General features: G+C 41.3%; 1 protein-coding gene across 19 annotated transcripts in view; it reads left to right on the top strand.

Annotated features, from left to right (window-relative positions):
* The window catches only part of CALD1 (caldesmon 1), a 227,383-nt gene that overhangs the window by 184,712 nt on the left and 25,499 nt on the right, over positions 1–17,172 (top strand). For 13 of the 19 annotated variants that reach the window (XR_006103958.1, XM_042466854.1, XM_042466857.1 and 10 more), the window contains 3 exons: positions 10,780–10,926; positions 13,508–14,699; positions 15,375–15,458. Coding sequence is in view for 18 of the 19 variants with exons in the window: in XM_042466854.1 (XP_042322788.1) it covers positions 10,780–10,926; positions 13,508–14,699; positions 15,375–15,458 (1,423 nt within the window). In the remaining variant the exon portion in view is untranslated. The remainder of the gene's footprint in view (positions 1–10,779; positions 10,927–13,507; positions 14,700–15,374; positions 15,459–17,172) is intronic. The other 6 variants (XM_042466866.1, XM_042466868.1, XM_042466869.1 and 3 more) reach the window with 2 other exon arrangements.

The following is a 17,172-nucleotide window of genomic DNA, read 5'->3' as shown; positions in this document are numbered from 1 at the left end:
TAGAAAGAATAATTGTAGAATGGTTAAGCAAACATACATTCTCTGTGTCGTATGCCGGAAAGAAAGAAAAATGGCTGCCATATCTGGAGTGCATATGCAGTTGTTATTGTTCTTAGCTGCCCTTGGGTTGTTCCTGACTCATGGTGACCCTGTGGATGAGACATCTCCAAGACCCTCTATCCTTCACTGCTTAGGACCAGCAGATTCAGGCCTGTGACCTTCGTGATTGAGTCTAGCCATCTGCTGTGTGGTCTACCTCTCTTTCTTCTACTTTCTACCTTTCCTAGCATTATTGTCTTTTCTAGTGATTCTTTCCTTCTCATGATGTGGCCAAAGTATGACAGCCTCAGTTTCATCATCTTGGGCTTACAGGGATAGTTCAGGCCTGATCTGTTCTGGGGGCCATTTGTCTTTTTGGCCATCCACAATATCCTCAGCACTCTTCTCTAGCATATGCAGGCCTGCCCTGAATTTCAAACCTATTGTAGATGAAGAGAAACAGCAAGCTATTTTATTGTCTCCGCATATTGAGTGAATTACATGCTCCCACTTTGGGATGTTTCCAGCAAATCCTTTTATCTTTGTATTGGAGGCAAATTCAACATTATTTCAGTAGCTGAAAGTTTTAGTTTTGCTCTCTTTATGAGCAATCCCGCCTGCATTTCATCCTAGGATACATGCAGAAGGCAATTTATAGAGTTATTTGGAATGTATTTGAGAGAATCTGCTTTCATTTCAGTGCTGTGAAACAAACGGATCATTTTCTTCCCTTTTTAAAAAAAGAAAAAGAAAAGAAAATTGTATATATACATAATTCTGTCTTTGTGCCCAGCAAGGTAGTAATGGTTAGTTGGAAGATTACGGTTTAAGAGCACTTAAAAGCATACACACCCAAGAAGAATATGAACAAGAACAAGATTTGCACAATGTGGGTGACTCACTGATTTTTCTGTTGAAGATGCTGACTGCGTCATCTCCCCTGAACATATTTAAGACACATTTAAAGGTAATGGTAAAGGTAGTCCCTTGACATGAATGTCTAGTTGTAACTGACTGTAGGGGGCGGTGCTCATCTCCGTTTCTAAGAGCCAGCGTTGTCGGAGAACTGCTCTGGTGGTCATGTGGCCAGCATGACTGCACTGAACATGGTTACCTTCCCACTGAGAAGTGGTACCTATCTATCTACTTATGCTTTCAAACTGCTAGGCTGACAGAAGCTGGGACTAGTGATAGGAGCTCATCCCATCATGCAGCACTTGGGCCTCGAACTGTCAACGTCTGATCTTCTGATCATCAGAACTGACGTCTTAACCACTAAGCCCCTGCATCCCTTTTAAGACACGTTTACCTCACAGATACATTTATCTGTAGTTCAGCTGCAATTCTTTCTCCTGAGCAGTCCCAGGGAATTGTAGTTCTGCGAGTAGGATCGGAATCATGTAGCCATACAAACTGTGTATGACTCCTAACATTCTTCAGCATCAGTTATCCTACCTTGAATTCATGAGTTTTGCAATCCAACAACATCTGGAGTTCCACATAGTCCCCATCACTGTTGTATGAGGTGGCCTAATGCAGTGCTTCCCAGTCTTGGGTCTCTGGATGTTGCTGGAGTATAAGTGCTATCAACTTCAGTCAACATGGCCGATAATTGGGGATGATAATAATAATAAATAATAATAAAATATTTATTTATATCCCGCCTCTTCCGTTTTGGGGATCGAGGCGGGTAACAACAAAGTTTGTACATTATATAACAATAAAAACAACAAGCTCCGCAAGACCCCGGTCCAACCCTCCCTCCCAAGTATAAAATTAAACAAAAAAACCATGGTTAAAAATACATAACAATATGTCAAAATTAATAAACAAACCACGAATGAGAAAAATAATAAGAGGAGGGGGATTCAATTGGTTCTGGACATTATCAATCGGGGAAGGCCTGCCAGCAGAGCAAGGTTTTTGTCACCTTTTTGAAAGCCTTGAGTGAGGATAACTGGCGAATCTCTTCCAGCAGGTCATTCCAAGTTTTTGAAGTGGTAACAGAGAAGGACCTCCAGGAGGTCACCGCAAGTCTGGTCTTTCTAGATTGTAAGAGGTTTTTTCCCGGAGGATCGGAGTGTACGGGAAGGATTGTATGGGAGGAGGCGTTCTTTCAAGTAGACTGGACCCAGGCCATGTAGGGCTTTATAGGTGATAACCCACACCTTGTACTGTGTCCAGAAGCTAATAGGCAGCCAATGTAGTGATTTTGAAATAGGTGTAATATGGTCGAACTTGGATTTTCTGGCAAACAGTCTGGCTGCCATATTTTCTATCAATTGGAGCTTCCAGACGTGGCACAAAGGTTGTCCCATGTAGAGCACATTGCATTGAGAGGTCTAACATGTCAACTTCTGAGGATTTGAGGTTGGAAATCAAAGGGTTGTGAAATCGATAACAGAGAAATGTCAGCAACGTCACCTGACAGTTCTCAGAATTCTTAGGGAAGCCATGGCAGCTAAATTGATTAACTTTACTAATTGAAATTGTTAAGTTGGTTAATTAATTAATTAGAATGTTTATGTACAAAAAGGGCCATGAGATTTACAGAGAATGGCATGGAAACTATTATCATTCAATTATAGAGACATTTTGTTATTGGGACATTTGAAAGTGTTCTTTTTTGTCATTACAAAGTTGCATTGGATCAGCCTGGATCCCACACACCCCTGGATTAAAAGACCATAATATTGCCTTGGAAATTCTAGTTTTGTGGAATATTTAGCCTTGTCTGTCAGGGAGCTCTGGTGCCACAACAAACCACACATCCCAGGATTCCATAGCATTGAGCCATGGCAGTTAAACTGATGTCAAACTGGAGTATTTCTGCAGTATGGATGCAGCCTTGGTTGGTCCTTTCTCTGCTTTTTTCCCACCAGCAGAAAAAGACCTTTTTGTTTAGACAGGCCTTTGATTGTTAACTGGTTGTGACATAGGGGTCTTTTAATAGGGTATGCCATGTTTTTTTATAATCATTTTATTTTAATTGATTTTAAACTGTTTTGAATTCATGCTTTTTATTTTTTTAATTGTTTTAAAGGTTGAATCATTACTTCTTTTATCTTACATGATATGCTTGTTTAAATCCAATATTGGGAGAAAGCAGGAATTTAAATATCATAATATAATATAAATATGGTTGAATGGAAGGAATCTTGCCTTCCAGGGTATAATTGGCTTGTCTTGCATGCAGGCCAAGTTGCCAGGATCTATATTCTCTGCTTAATAAGTAATAATTATGATTTATCAGGGATGAGAAAGATATTTGTTCAGTTTGCATTTTAATGAGCCCTATCTAATTTGAACTTTTTAAATGAAAAATCAGTTTGGAAACTGATGCATTGTTCAGTATTTGTACTGCCTGTTCAACATTGAAGTCCCGGAATGCACTGTGAGATAAAAATGCTATGAGCAAGGTGAGAGAAAGGGAAAGGTATGCTTCTATCCACCACATCTTCTGAATATTTAATAAGACATATTGAGTGCCCAAAAGTATAAAAGGCACCTCTAGCGATAGAATTGTTTTCCCAGCAGTGGCAAATAGGAAGTAGAAGGCAGATACTTAACCAAGGAAGAGATATTGTTTGGCGACATTGTACAAAAAGAAAGATGGTGGGTTTACTATAGACTGAACAATATACAATGTGCGCTCAAATAATTTTAAATACTGTATTGAGATTCTAGTGGCTTAGAAAGGAGGCAAAAGTCAGTGCTTTCCCTTTTGCATGCTCCCCCCATTCTCCTTTACAGTGTGTGAATTTTGTACTCATTTGTCAGCATAAACAGTGTAGAGCTTTGAAATAACAGAAGTACTGTAATGACATTACCTGTAATATGCTGCTTTTTGTGGCAGCAAGTGCAAAACAGTGATCCTTTTGTGAAATAACCTAACAGGTAGTGAAACTGTTATTTGAGAGCAGGGGTATCAACTACCATTTCTCATTTAGAAAATGTTGGATATGGAGGGATTTTTTTGGCTTTCCCCCCTCCTTTTAAGGATTTTTGAAAATAAATAGTCAATTAAAATGGACTACTTTAGTAATGTTGTTGTTGTGCACCCTCAAGTTCCCTCTGACTTGTGGGAATCCTAAGGCAAATGTATCACAGTATATATTTGTTTTTTGCAAGATTTATTTGGAGGGGGTTTGTCATGGTCTTGTTTTGAGGCTGAGAATGGCTTGCCATAGGTCACCTGGTGGGTTTCTATGGATAAGCAGGGATTTGAACCCTTGTCTCCAGAGTCCAACACTCAAACCACTGCACCACATTAGCTCTCTAGTAGTGTCTTAGCAACATAACGTAATACTTCAAACAATAACCAACATGTTTCTTTTTCTTTTTTAAAGTAATGTTGACTTGTTAAACTATTAATATGATGTTTTAAGACCTGGAATAGAGAAACACACATGGAGGAATGCTTGTGAAAATTGTTGGGATGTGGAATCTCAAAAAATTGAACTAGGCTAGGGGGACCTCTGTAGCTGTGACCCTGGAAAGCTCTCTCCAGGTCTGAGCAGTGTCCTTCAACAGCCAACCATTTTTGCTGGTTGTCAATAGATCACACCCAAAGTATGAGGAATTAACAGTGCTGTGTGGTTTGCTGTTGTTGTTAGCCTCTGTTCTTCCAGCATGGGAGATTTCTAGCCATGAATAAAATAATGCAGGAATAACTTGGTAAGATTTATTCAGAGGGAATTGGCTTTTGGCTTCCTCTGGGTTGAGAGTGTGACTTGCCCAAGGTCCCCCAGTGCATGGCCAAATAAGGATTTGAATCTTAGTCTCCAGAGTTGTAGTTCATCGCTCAAACTACTACATCATATTGGCTCTTGTACTTTTGCTACCAATTTCATTTCTATCAGCATCCTGTGATGGAATACTTTGGACTACAGGTCCCTTCGGTAACAACCAGCATGGCTAGTCACCAAGGATGATGAGAGCAGTAGTGCAAAGTGTTTGGAGAGGTAGACTTCTATCTGAAGAGCTGTAGTGTAAAGTATCTGAAATGTGCCATGTCAAGAAAGCCTTCACTGCTCATTATTGACCCTGATAGAGGAGAAATACGATTCTGTAAGGCAGTACCTTCTAACCTTCCGAGTTGGTTCATCTTACTGCCATGTCACACATTAAAGGGCAACTATGTCTGCTCTGGCTGTAAGAGTATTGCAGTGGCATTTACTTCAGTAAATACTTAAGGCCACATTGTACATAATGTTCTTTGTAGACTCATTATTATTCCAGCTCTCTTTAGCCTGTATGTACTTACTGAGAGAGATATTCATACAGTCTCCACATGGATGTGACAGTCAAAGTTGTGCAAACAGTGAAGTGGCCCTTTATACCAAATATGAGCATTTGTTTTATATACTTGTGTGGCTCCCCCCCCCCTCCGGTAGCTAACTCTTGGTAAAGACATGGCTGCCAATGAAAATGCAGCTGTACAAGTAGTTTCTCTTCCCATTTTGTAAAGGCTTAAAATAGATTTTCCCTTGTCCTCCACCTTACAACATTTCATATGTCCATTGTGGCCACCCCACCAGCCAGGAGTGGGGAAATGATAAAGGGCGTGTATAGACAGTCCTAAAGAGGCTGCTTGATGCCATCCCTTTGAGGACTGGATTGGGGCCACAGCAACTGCACACTGCAGCCTTAATCCAGCATTTTTCTGGCCCAAAAAGAAGTGGCAAAATGCCATTCCTTTTTGGGGTGGAAAAAAGCTACTCTTTCCCCTGCTGCAGTGACTCCTCTTTGCTCCTGCAGCATGTGGTATCTGAATGTCACACCGGAGCGCAGCAATGCTGCCTGCCGACTGGGAGGGGTGGGCAATGTGACGCTGGCCTGGGGGCATCATTAGGGCATGTGTCATCTAAATGTCATGCCCCCACACCATTCCCAAGCCAGGGCTTACTGACGGTCTATTTTTCCCCAGAGTTAGGTCGTTTTGTTGTTAATTGCCATCAAGTCAACTTCAACTCATTTCAACCCTATGAATGAGAGGCTTACTCTGGTCTTGCACACTCAGGACCATAGCTTCCTTGTTCCAGTTCATCCATCTGGAAAGCTGTCTTCCTCTTTTCTTACTGACTTTTATCTTAGTTGTGTCTTCTCATGATATGGTCAAAATACCACAGCCTCAGTTTCGTTATCTTGGTTTCTAGGGAGTGTTGAGGTATGATTTGGTCTAGGGCCCATTTAGCAGTCGGCAGTGCCTGCAGAACTCTTCTCCAACACCACCTCTCAAATGAGTTGATTCTCATTTGATTTTTTTCACTGTCCAGTTTTTACAATCATATGTAGAAATGGGAAATACGATAGTATGTACAACCCTAACTTTAGTATTCATTAATTTATCTTTACATTTCAGGATCATGTCTACTTCCTTGATCAGCCTTTGCAATTTCTTTCTTGACTTTCTTCACTAATTGTTCCAAGTCTTTGCTTTTTTCTGCTATATGATGAGAGCAGTTTAAATATTTGAACGGCTGTCACATTGAGGAGGGAACAAGCTTGTTTTCTGCTGCTCCAGAGAACAGGACCAGGAACAATGGATGCAAGCTGCAGGAAAAGAGATTCCACCTCAACATTAGGAGGAACTTCCTGACAGTAAGGAATGTTCGACAGTGGAACAAAGTCCCTCGGAGTGTAGTGGACTCTCCCTCCTTGGAGGTCTTTAAGCAGAGGCTGGATGGCCATCTGTCGGGGATGCTTTGATTGAGATTTCCTGCATGGCAGGGGGTTGGACTGGATCGCCCTTGTGATCTCTTCCAACCCTACGATTCTATGATTCTAATAATATGGTGTCATCTGTATATCATAAATTGTTGATGTTCCTCCAACTTTCATGCCTCCTGTCATCAAGCCTAATCCTGCTTTACATAGGACATGTTCAGCATACAAATTAAAAATACTGAGTGATAAAATGAAGCCTTACCTGCCCCATTTCCAATTGGAAACCACTTCTTTCTGCATATTCTGTCCCAACAGTGGCCTGAGTACAGGCTACACATTAGGATATACAACCTTTTTGACTCGTGGAGCTCTTATTTATGAGGCGGAGCCCCTAAGAGGCCTACCCTGTCTTACAGGTGAATGGTGTTTAGGAGTGTATATATAAGAATATATTATTCTTTAATTTCTTTGATTTTTTTTATTTCTTTCATTTTCCTGGAGTGGTCATGGAGCACCTGGGAAGTGCAGGCGGAGTCCTAAGGGCTCCTTGGAACACAGATTAGGAACCCCTTCATTAGTATAATCAAATGTTGTAGTACACCAATTTCTTTAAGAGTGATCCATAGTTTTTCATGATCTAGGTAGACAAAGGCCTTGCTATAATCTATAAAACACATGCTGATTTTCTTCTGAAAGCCTTTGTTTGAAAATTGGTTTGAGAAGAGTTAAATATAAATTGTAGTGGATGCTATTGAGCATGAGAAGAGACCAGGGCTTGAAACACATTTTTTTGCTTTTGAAATCAGCAGGTGTTTATCTCTATGTCTGCTTTGGGCTTTGTTTGCTTTTTGCACTAGATTCTGTTCTTTTTGGAGGAAGGTTCATCAGTCACTTGCTTTCCCCCACTGGTATGTTTTTTCTTCTTTGTGTTTTTGCTTTGAATTCAACTCCCAGCATGGAACTGTCCTCCTGATTTGTCTTTTTCTTTTTTTTTTTCTTCCCCTTTTTCTTTCTTTCTTTTATTTAATGGCAAGTTTTTACCAACTAGCATAAAAGATATAGAAACAATTGTGGTGGAACATAGAAAAAGCCGCAACAAAAGCTTAAGCTGTGCCAAAGCCAAGAAATACTGCATGAGAGCATGGTTTCTATTCTATCTGCGGCACGTTAGCCAAACCTTACCCAGTGGCCACATTGGCTTTTATGTTTCTTTTGGAACCCATAAAAGTAAAGTGTGAAATCTTTGCTGAATCAGCAGTTCTCCCTTTTGTTTATTCTGTCCTCTTTATGTGCTCCCATCTGCCTCTTCCTCCTAATGGTTTTCATCATAACCTTTCCACATTAGCCAGTGGCATAGTGGTAACTTCTGAAGTGTAGGCAATCATTTATACAGTTCTCTTAACTGTCCGGGTGGGGGGGCTGTTTTTGGAGGAAGTACAGAAGGCTGAGCATGTGTTCTACCCCCTCCTCCATTTTGTCCAGAGGCGCTTGAAAGGCCGGGGCAGGCTGTGAGAAAGGGATTCCCTCTAACATCATTGCTAGGGATACCAAACACACAGCAGGGCAGAGCCAGGGATCTCCCCCCAGGTTTTCCGGCTTGAAAAAGATGCCCTTGCTGGCTTTGCAGAGAGACGAATTTTGGAGTGCTGAGCCTCTGGGGTGTGAGGAGGAGCCTAGCTGAATTTGGGTCCTGGGGGTGCCTTGTGGGCTGAGTTTCGGGGGGGCTTCCTAATGATGTCAGGAGGGGGGCTGATCCCCTCTTGTATAAATAGGCGGTGCTACCCAGTGTTCATTCATAAGACCAGTGCCACTGCTCGGGAAGTAACCCGCTCAAGCTCTGCATTCTCTCCAGATCGCTGAGATATTTTTTGGGGAAAGGAGGGGGGTTCCTTGGGACTGGTACTGCAGACGTGATATACCAGGAAAGATTCTAGAGCAGATAATTAAACAGAGAGTCTATGAATATCTAGAAAGCAATTCCATAATCACAAAAAGTCAACATGGGTTTCAGAGAAAGAAGTCATGCCAGACAAACCTGATCTCTTTTTTTTGATAAAATTACCAACTTGTTAGATGAAGGGAATGCTGTGGATATAGTATATCTTGATTTCAGTAAGGCCTTTAACAAAGTTCCCCATGATATTCTTGCAAACAAGCTTGTAAAATGTGGGCTAGACAAGGCAACTGTTACATGGATTTGTAACTGGTTGACCGACCGAACGCAAAGGGTGCTCAACAATGGCTCCTTTTCATCCTGGAGAGAAGTGACCAGTGGGGTCCCACAAGGCTCTGTCCTCAGGCCAGTTCTATTCAACATCTTTATCAATGACTTGGAGGACAAAATTGGGGGAATACTTATCAAATTTGCAGATGACACCAAATTAGGAGGAGTAGGTAATACTCCAGAGGACAGGATCAAGATTCAAAATGACCTGAACAGACTAGAAAACTGGGCCAAAGCTAACAAAATGAAATTCAACACGGAGAAATGTAAGGTACTGCACTTAGGGCGGAAAAATGAAAAGCACAGATATAGGATGGGAGACACCTGGCTGAATGAAACTGCATGTGAAAGGGATCTAGGAGTCCAAGTAGACCACAAGTTGAACATGAGTCAACAGTGTGATGTGGCAGCTAACAAGGCCAATGCGATTTTAGGCTGCATCAATAGAAGTATAGTGTCTAGATCCAGGGAAGTAACAGTGCCACTCTATTCTGCTTTGGTCAGGCCCCACCTGGAATGTTGTGTCCAGTTCTGGGAACCGCAATTCAAAAAGGACATTGAGAAACTGGAGCGTGTCCAAAGGAGGGCGACTAAAATGGTGAAAGGTCTGGAAACCATGCCCTATGAGGAACGACTTAGGGAGCTGGGGATGTTTAGCCTGGAGAAGAGAAGGTTAAGAGGAGATATGATCGCCCTGTTTAAATATTTGAAGGGATGTCATATTGAGGAGGGAGCAAGCTTGTTTTCTGCTGCTCCAGAGACTAGGACCCAGAGCAATGGATGCAAGCTGCAGGAAAAGAGATTCCACCTCAACATCAGCAGGAACTTCCTGACAGTAAGGGCTGTTCAACAGTGGAACAAACTTCCTCGGAGTGTAGTGGAGTCTCCTTCCTTAGAGGTCTTTAAACAGAGGCTGGATGGCCATCTGTCAGGGATGCTTTGATTGTGATTTTCTGCATGGCAGGGTGTTGGACTGGATGGCCCTAGTGGTCTCTTCCAACTCTACGATTCTATGATTCTATGGTCTCCCTGTGCAGGTGCAAACACATTAATTCACAATAGAAAGCTGGTCGGTCATGTGATTAATTCACTCGTATTGGCAGTGCTTTCTCCTTTGGATGAATGTTATTTTGGTCTTTTGTGTGATGAGGTAGTATGTAACTGCATTCATTTCCGAATTGGCCTCACTTTCTTTTCTTTCCTGATGGAGATACATTCCTCCCTGTGTGAAAAAGTCTCTAAAGACTTTGCACACAACAAGAACTGCTAACAACACTGTTGTTGGGAAAATCAATTTTCCTTCCATTTACTATGGTATTTGCAGAAGGGACAGGAAAGCTTAGGGGTGGTAGACGCTTGCAGATGACTTCTTAATCAGAAGGAGCCAGGGCTTGGGCCCAAATTCAACTTCATCCCTGCCCTGTGTTGAAGGGCATTTTGCACATAAGTGTCAGAAAATGGCTGCACATGGGCATATAAAAGGTTGTTGTTAACCTTTATGCCTGAACATCCCTCCCAGAAAACCTCTGGTTCTTGGGACTCTTTGACTCAAGCCTTTGGTGTTTTACTGACAAGATGAGCAACCTCTTAGAATGTTAACTTAATTTGTTGTCATTGTTTTGTGCCTTCAAGTCAACTTATGTTTACTATCATGGTGTTCTCTTGGCAAGATTTATTCAGAGGAGGTTTGCCACTGCTTTCCACTTTGGCTGACAAAGTGTGATTTGCTCAGGACTATCCAATGGGCTTCAATGGTTGAGTGTGGATCTCTCCCATTTTGGTAAAAAGACAGGCTATAAATCAAATATATAAATCAAATATACTATTGAATAAATCTTTTTTTGCAGATTAGCCTACCAAAGAAATGATGAAGATGAGGAAGAAGCCGCTAGAGAACGACGTAGGCGAGCCCGGCAGGAAAGAATGAGGCACAAGGAAGATGGTGACTTAACAGGTCAAGGGACAGAGAAGGCTGAAGTCAATGCACAGAATAAGTAAGTTGCTGTGAAAATGTTTCATTAAATTGTGATGGATTGTCTCTCCATTGCCTACCAGGCTGCCAGCATTGTTAATTAAGGCAGGAGCCTGAAGAATTTACTGTTTCTGCAGTTGAACATGGTACAGTACTCTGTACTTCCCATTCTACTAAGAAGTTCCAGAAGCTGCTTTAGGGGACAGTTTCCTTGCCAAGAGAATGCACTTGAAGCTGTGTTTATTATAAATTGTTTATTTTCAAATGTGTATGTTGAGCAGATGCAAAGCAAGTAGTCAGCAATTGTTCTCAGTTCCCAGTACTGTAGGAATTGATCCTATCAGCTAGAAATCTCTTACCCTATTTTCTGCACAAATTCCAGACATAAACGCTGTTTCTTGGCTCTGTTTAAAATCTGTTTATCAGTACTGGGGAGCTGGATGAATGTTGTATGAGAACTAGTGTTGTATGCATGCATGTATCTCCAATACATTTTCCTAACAAAGAAACTATTTCTGTAAGTGTCCCCTGGGACATGGGAGAAAGTGAGAGATAGACTCCTAAGCAAAGCAAGAAACTCTGATCCTACTCCAACAGATATGCATTATAGACTGTTGAAAGATAGGTGATACTTTCCCTCCATCAGAACAAGCAGTCTAAAAAGGAACCCATTTTACAGTATCGAAGTTTAGTTTTGCAAAGTTTAACTCTTCCCATGTTTGTCTATTGTTGTTGTGTGCCTTCCAAGTCATTTCCAACTTATGGCGACCCTAAGGCAAAGCTAACATTTGTTCAGATGAGGTTTGTCATTGCCTTCCCCTTAGGCTAAGAGCATGTGACTTGCCCAAGGTCACCCAGTGGGTTTCGTGTTTGAACAGGGAATCGAACCCTCCAGTTGCAGTCCCACACTCAAGCCATGGCACCATGCTGGCACTCGTGTTTGTCTATACCTTCAATCAAATTTGTCTTCCAGTCTGCTTTTGGGCACAGTTCAATATGCTGGTTATGACCTATTAAGTCCTATGTAGCTTAGTTCCAGGCTATCTGACAAGACTTCTTCTCCCCTATGAGCCACACTGGGCCCTGAGATCCTTAGGAGGGGCCTTTCTTTCAGTCCCACCACATTCACCACAGGTGTTGCTGGTAGGATGTGAGACAGACATTCTTGGTGGCTGCCCCTAAGCTCTAAAACGCCTTTTCCAGGGAGGCCAGAATGAACCCCTCCTTTGTGTCCTTTCTTTGTCAGGCAAAGACTATTCTTATTTCAACATGCGTTTAGATTTTTTTAAAAGAAAGAGCTTTAGAGGGTGCTATATTGTTTTTATTGAAAATTTTCATTTTTAAAAAACCTTTTTATCCTTTTAATGTCTGTATTTTAAATTGGATTAAACCATTTAAACTATTGTGAGTAGTTACAAGTTGAGTCTCCATTATCTGAAATGCTTGAGACCATGGAGTTTATCACATGGGAAGGAAGCATCCACATCCCGTGAATAAATGAAGATTAAATCCGTGAATATCCCACAAGAGCGGGATTGTTTTCAAATGGCGTCACACAGCATCAACATTATCCCAGCATTAAGCCGTGAATAAAGTGGCCAAATCACACTGCTTTTGATTTTCGGGAAAATCCTGACAATAAAAAGCAGCAGGATTTGGCTGCTTTATTCACGGGTTAATGCCGGGATAATGGCAAATCCACACAACGTCATCTTAAAACAATCCCGCTCTTGTGGGATATTCACAGATTTAATACCCATTTATTCACAGGATGCGGGCACTTCCCTCCTGTGTGATAAACTCCCATAAGTGTATTGCATTTTGGAATACTTGTATTTACATATACATACATAAAGATATATCTTGGGGATGTTTAAACACATCATGCATGCCTTATACAGTACACATAACCTGAAGATAATTTTATACAATATTTTAAATTATGTTTGTGTATACTGAACCATCAGAAAGCAAAGGTATCACTATTTCAACCACCCATGGAAAAAAAATTGGTTTTTGGAGTATTTTGAATTTTGGAATTATGGTTAAGGGAGACTCAACTTGTTTTACTAATATTGTGAATTCTATTCTAGTGTTGGCATTTATGTGTTTTAGCTATATTGTACTTGTTTAAAATTGCAAGTCACCTTGAATCCAAATTTTGGAGAAAACATGTAACTATTTAGTCTCTCCCCGCCCCCCCCCCCCCCCCCCCCCCCTCCCCCCCCGGATCATGATGATAAAGCTCAGGGTTCCTGATTAGTGCAAGTAAATACAAATCTTTGATATTTCCAGTTTGAAAGGGATCAGGGAAGTGGTGATGTAAAAAAAAAAACTTGGAAAAAATTCTTTTTTCATGCTGCTTTAGAATTCTGGGAGCTTTAGTCCAAAAAAGTAACATCTCAAAACTCTGGTGAGACTCTGAAGAGCCACATTCAGCCAGAACAGACAAGACTGGGCTAAGTAGACAAACATCCTATATTTTTTCTGTCCCTTTGTTAGGCTCATGCAGGTAGCCTGCTGGATTCCAGAATTGCTTGTTATTTTCATGTAAGCTGTTGTTCAAGCAGGTCTGAGATTCATGCAAACTCTGTGTCTTACAGCATTGGAGACGATGAGATGAAAAGTACTACAACAATTACCACAGTTACAAATACTCAAGGTGATGGGGATGATGATGCTGTTTTCTTGGAGAGGATGGCAAGGAGAGAAGAAAGGCGCCAAAAGCGTCTCCAGGAAGCCCTGGAGCGCCAAAAGGAATTTGACCCAACAATTACTGATGAGAGTCTGTCAGTCACCAGCAGAAAGGTGATGAACAACGTTGAAGAAAATGAAACTCCAGAGAAAGAGGAAAAAGTGGAAACCCACCGGAGACGCTATGAGGTGGAAGAAACTGAAACCATCACCAAATCATACCAGAGGAATAATTTGAGGGAAGATGAGGGAGACAAGAAGAGAGATGAAGAAGACAAGGAGGAGGCAGAAGATGACAAGCCCAAGGGAAGAACCATAGAAGAGAATCAGGTAGAAGTAACACTAGAAATGAAAATAGTAGACAATGAGGAGGAAGCTGCAGTGTTGGAAGTGAAACATCCCGAGGTAAATGCAGAAGAGGAAAAAGTAGAGAATGACACAACTGTCCTAGAGGGGAGTGGGGAGTCCATAACTATTACAGTAGCGCTAGATCAGAAGAAGGATGAAGAAAATGAGGATGAAGCAGAAAAGCAAAAAATAGAGGACAAAGAGAGGGCTGAGAGAGAGGAAATGGAGCGAGTGAAAGCAGAGGAGGAAAGAAGAGCAGAGGAGAGAGAGAGGCTTGAAGCAGAGAAAAGGGCAGCTGAGGAAAAAGAGAGGCTAGAAGCAGAAGAAAGGGAAAGGATTAAAGCAGAGGAAGAAAGGAGAGCTGTGGAGGAAAAAAAGAGAATTGAAGAGGAGGAGAAAAGAGCTGCCCAGGAGAAAGAGAGGCAGGAAGCTGAGGAACGGGAAAGGATTAAGGCAGCTGAAGAGAAAAAGGCAGCTGAAGAGAAGAAAGCAGCTGAAGAAAGAGAGAGGGCTAAGGAGAAGGAAAAAAAGGAGGCTGAGGAACGAGAGAAGGCTAAGGCAGAGGCTAAGAGGGCAGCTGAAGAAAAGGCTAAGTTAGAAGAGGAAAGGTTAAAAGCTAAACAGAAGGCTGAGGAAAAAAAGATAGTTGAGGCAAAAGGGAAGAAGGGAGAAGAGAAGAAAATAGAAGACAAGCAGGTAAAAGAGAAGAAAGTACAAGACGAAACCCCTGCACCAGCTTTCCTAAGAAAAAAGGTACAGTAAACATTTTGCACCCAATCAGCATCTGCCTGTGTTTTGTAGCAAATGTAATGCATTTTATGAAATGAACAAACAAAAGTGGATTGGAATTTGCTCACATTTTTCTTTCTACACATTTGCCTACTAAATCTTGCCAAAATGTTACTCCTTTTTGAACTTAAGCTTGCTTCCACCTTGTCTATAACCTGGTCTGTGCATGTCATGTAGTTAAGTTGCTTCCTTTTTGGTTCTTGGATCTTCTCACTGAAACATATGCATGCTTTGTATTCCTCACAGTTTTCTTGCTTCCTCTTTCTGTGGCTGTAATTTGGCTAAGGGCAATAGCTGTAGCTGAGCACATGTGCAAGGTACCAAGGCACAGCATGGGCTGCAGACAAGCACCCAGCGGACATAAGTGGTGTGACGGCTGAATAAGCATCCATGAGAATTAGCCAGAGCTCTGATGTGATATGTGAGAACATGGGCACAACAAAATATGGAAGGAAAAATGCAAATGTGCAGGAAGAATGTGGAAGTCACAATGCCACCTGGAGTGAGTTGTGTGCACAGCAGGCGGTGTCACAGATTGAGGGGGTATGTGAGCACAGCTTTGTTGAAACACCCACACCAAATGTTATATAGGGTGTACTACCAAATTGATGTTTTCATCTTGCAAACATATTGCACAAGGGGGAAGAGAAAGAGGTTAAAGTGGAAGCTAAAAAAGACAAGCTACAAGATGAGAAACTTCGGTCGCCATTCCGAAAAGAGGAGGTAACTATTGCCTTGAGAGTTGTGCATGTCTGGAAGTTGAACCACACTGTCAAATATTCTTAATGATTTCCAAGGAATTACTCAGCAAAAGTCACAGGTACAATGTCCTCAGCATAGTTTGAACCATAAGAACTGGCCCCAAATTGTCACTTCAGTATTGATGGGTTGATTGACAGCACTTTTAAACCACCTGATAACAGACCTTTTGTGGGTGGTGTACAAGGATCACACACACACACACACAGTAGTTCAAGGGAGCTTTTAGTGTTGGGTTTCTAAACTGACACCAACTGTTCTTTCTTTCCTTAATTTCTACCTTCACTTCATCATGACTTTTCTTCCTGAAATGATTGATTTCGTCTGTTGAATATCCCAGAACTTCTTTAGCTCCTTAATCAGAATCTAACTATTGATTTTCCTATTCACAATATAATAAAAATGTGCAGACTCCAGATTCATTTGTCTGCAAAGGAAAGATTTACAAAACATGATGCATTGCATTTCTGCTATAAACACAGGATATGGTGCCATGGTTTTCTACTGTATGGTAAGTAAAGAATATTGGGCCAAAATACTGCTCATGAACTAGAGGAGTTGTTTTTCACTGTGGGCATGGGAAAAGCCATGTATACCCAGTCCAGTGAAAATCAAACAGGTAAGCATAGTCTGCTTCTGACTAGTTATATATATATTGTAGAGAACATGGAAAAATTCCTTTTTTGAACTCCTCCCTAGTTCTGGCAGTTTGTACAAAAAATAACTTTTCCATGTTCTGATTTTATAGTAAATTCATGTGCAGTTCATCCACTGAATGTCCATGTTCATCATAAGAATATATAGAAGCTATTATTACAGATGTAAAATGCAGAGAAGTTGCTGAAGCTCTGAGTTTTTATTTGTGCTGGTGTTGCAATGATGATGATGATGATGATGATGATGATGATGATATATTTATTTATTTACAGCCCACCCAATCACAAGGAATCCGGGCGAGTTACAGCAATAAAAATACATAGACAATACAATACAATACAATACAATACAATACAATAAAGTAAGATAAAACAGAGCGCCATAAGTCACAGTAATTCATAGCTAGGCCTGATGGAGTTGGGCCTCTCTTTTTCACTCCCTCCCAGGCCTGATGATGACAGTTGGCATAGAGGGAGGGCTCTTCTTCTTGAGGCAAGAATTTAATTTTCTCATTAAATTTAAGAGAAGAATTGGTGAACAGAGAGACGTAAGTCACAGTAAATAGGGAGAGGAACTAGGTAGGGAAGGCCTGCCAGAAGAGATCTGTCTTAAGAGTCTTCTTAAAGGCTGTAAGAGTAGAAATGTGGTGGATCTCATTTGGCAGGTCATTCCAAAGGTTCGGAGCAGTAGTGGAGAAGACCCTCTGGGTAACTGAGGTTTGTCTAGATTTTTTCTGCTGAAGTAGATTCTTCCCTGAGGACCTTAGTGTGTGGGACGGACAGAAGGGTGTGTTTCTAAGATCTTACTATGCAGTGATTTTGCCTTTACCTTTTGATCCTATGACCATGTCTTAGAACAGAACTTGGAAACTGTAGTCCAAAATGGTTTGTTTTCTATGCTGTACTTTATACTCGGACAGTCTCTTGGCCCACTGATTGGCAATGGCTTTCTTGGGACTTGAGAAGATGTCATTCCTGGCCTTGCTGACTGGGGAATTCTGAGAGCTCTAGATCAAAATGAA

This window comes from Sceloporus undulatus, chromosome 5 (assembly GCF_019175285.1).
Source record: "Sceloporus undulatus isolate JIND9_A2432 ecotype Alabama chromosome 5, SceUnd_v1.1, whole genome shotgun sequence".
NCBI lineage: Eukaryota > Metazoa > Chordata > Lepidosauria > Squamata > Phrynosomatidae > Sceloporus > Sceloporus undulatus.
Note: the sequence above shows the minus strand (reverse complement) of the source record. Positions and strands in the feature narration are given on the sequence as shown.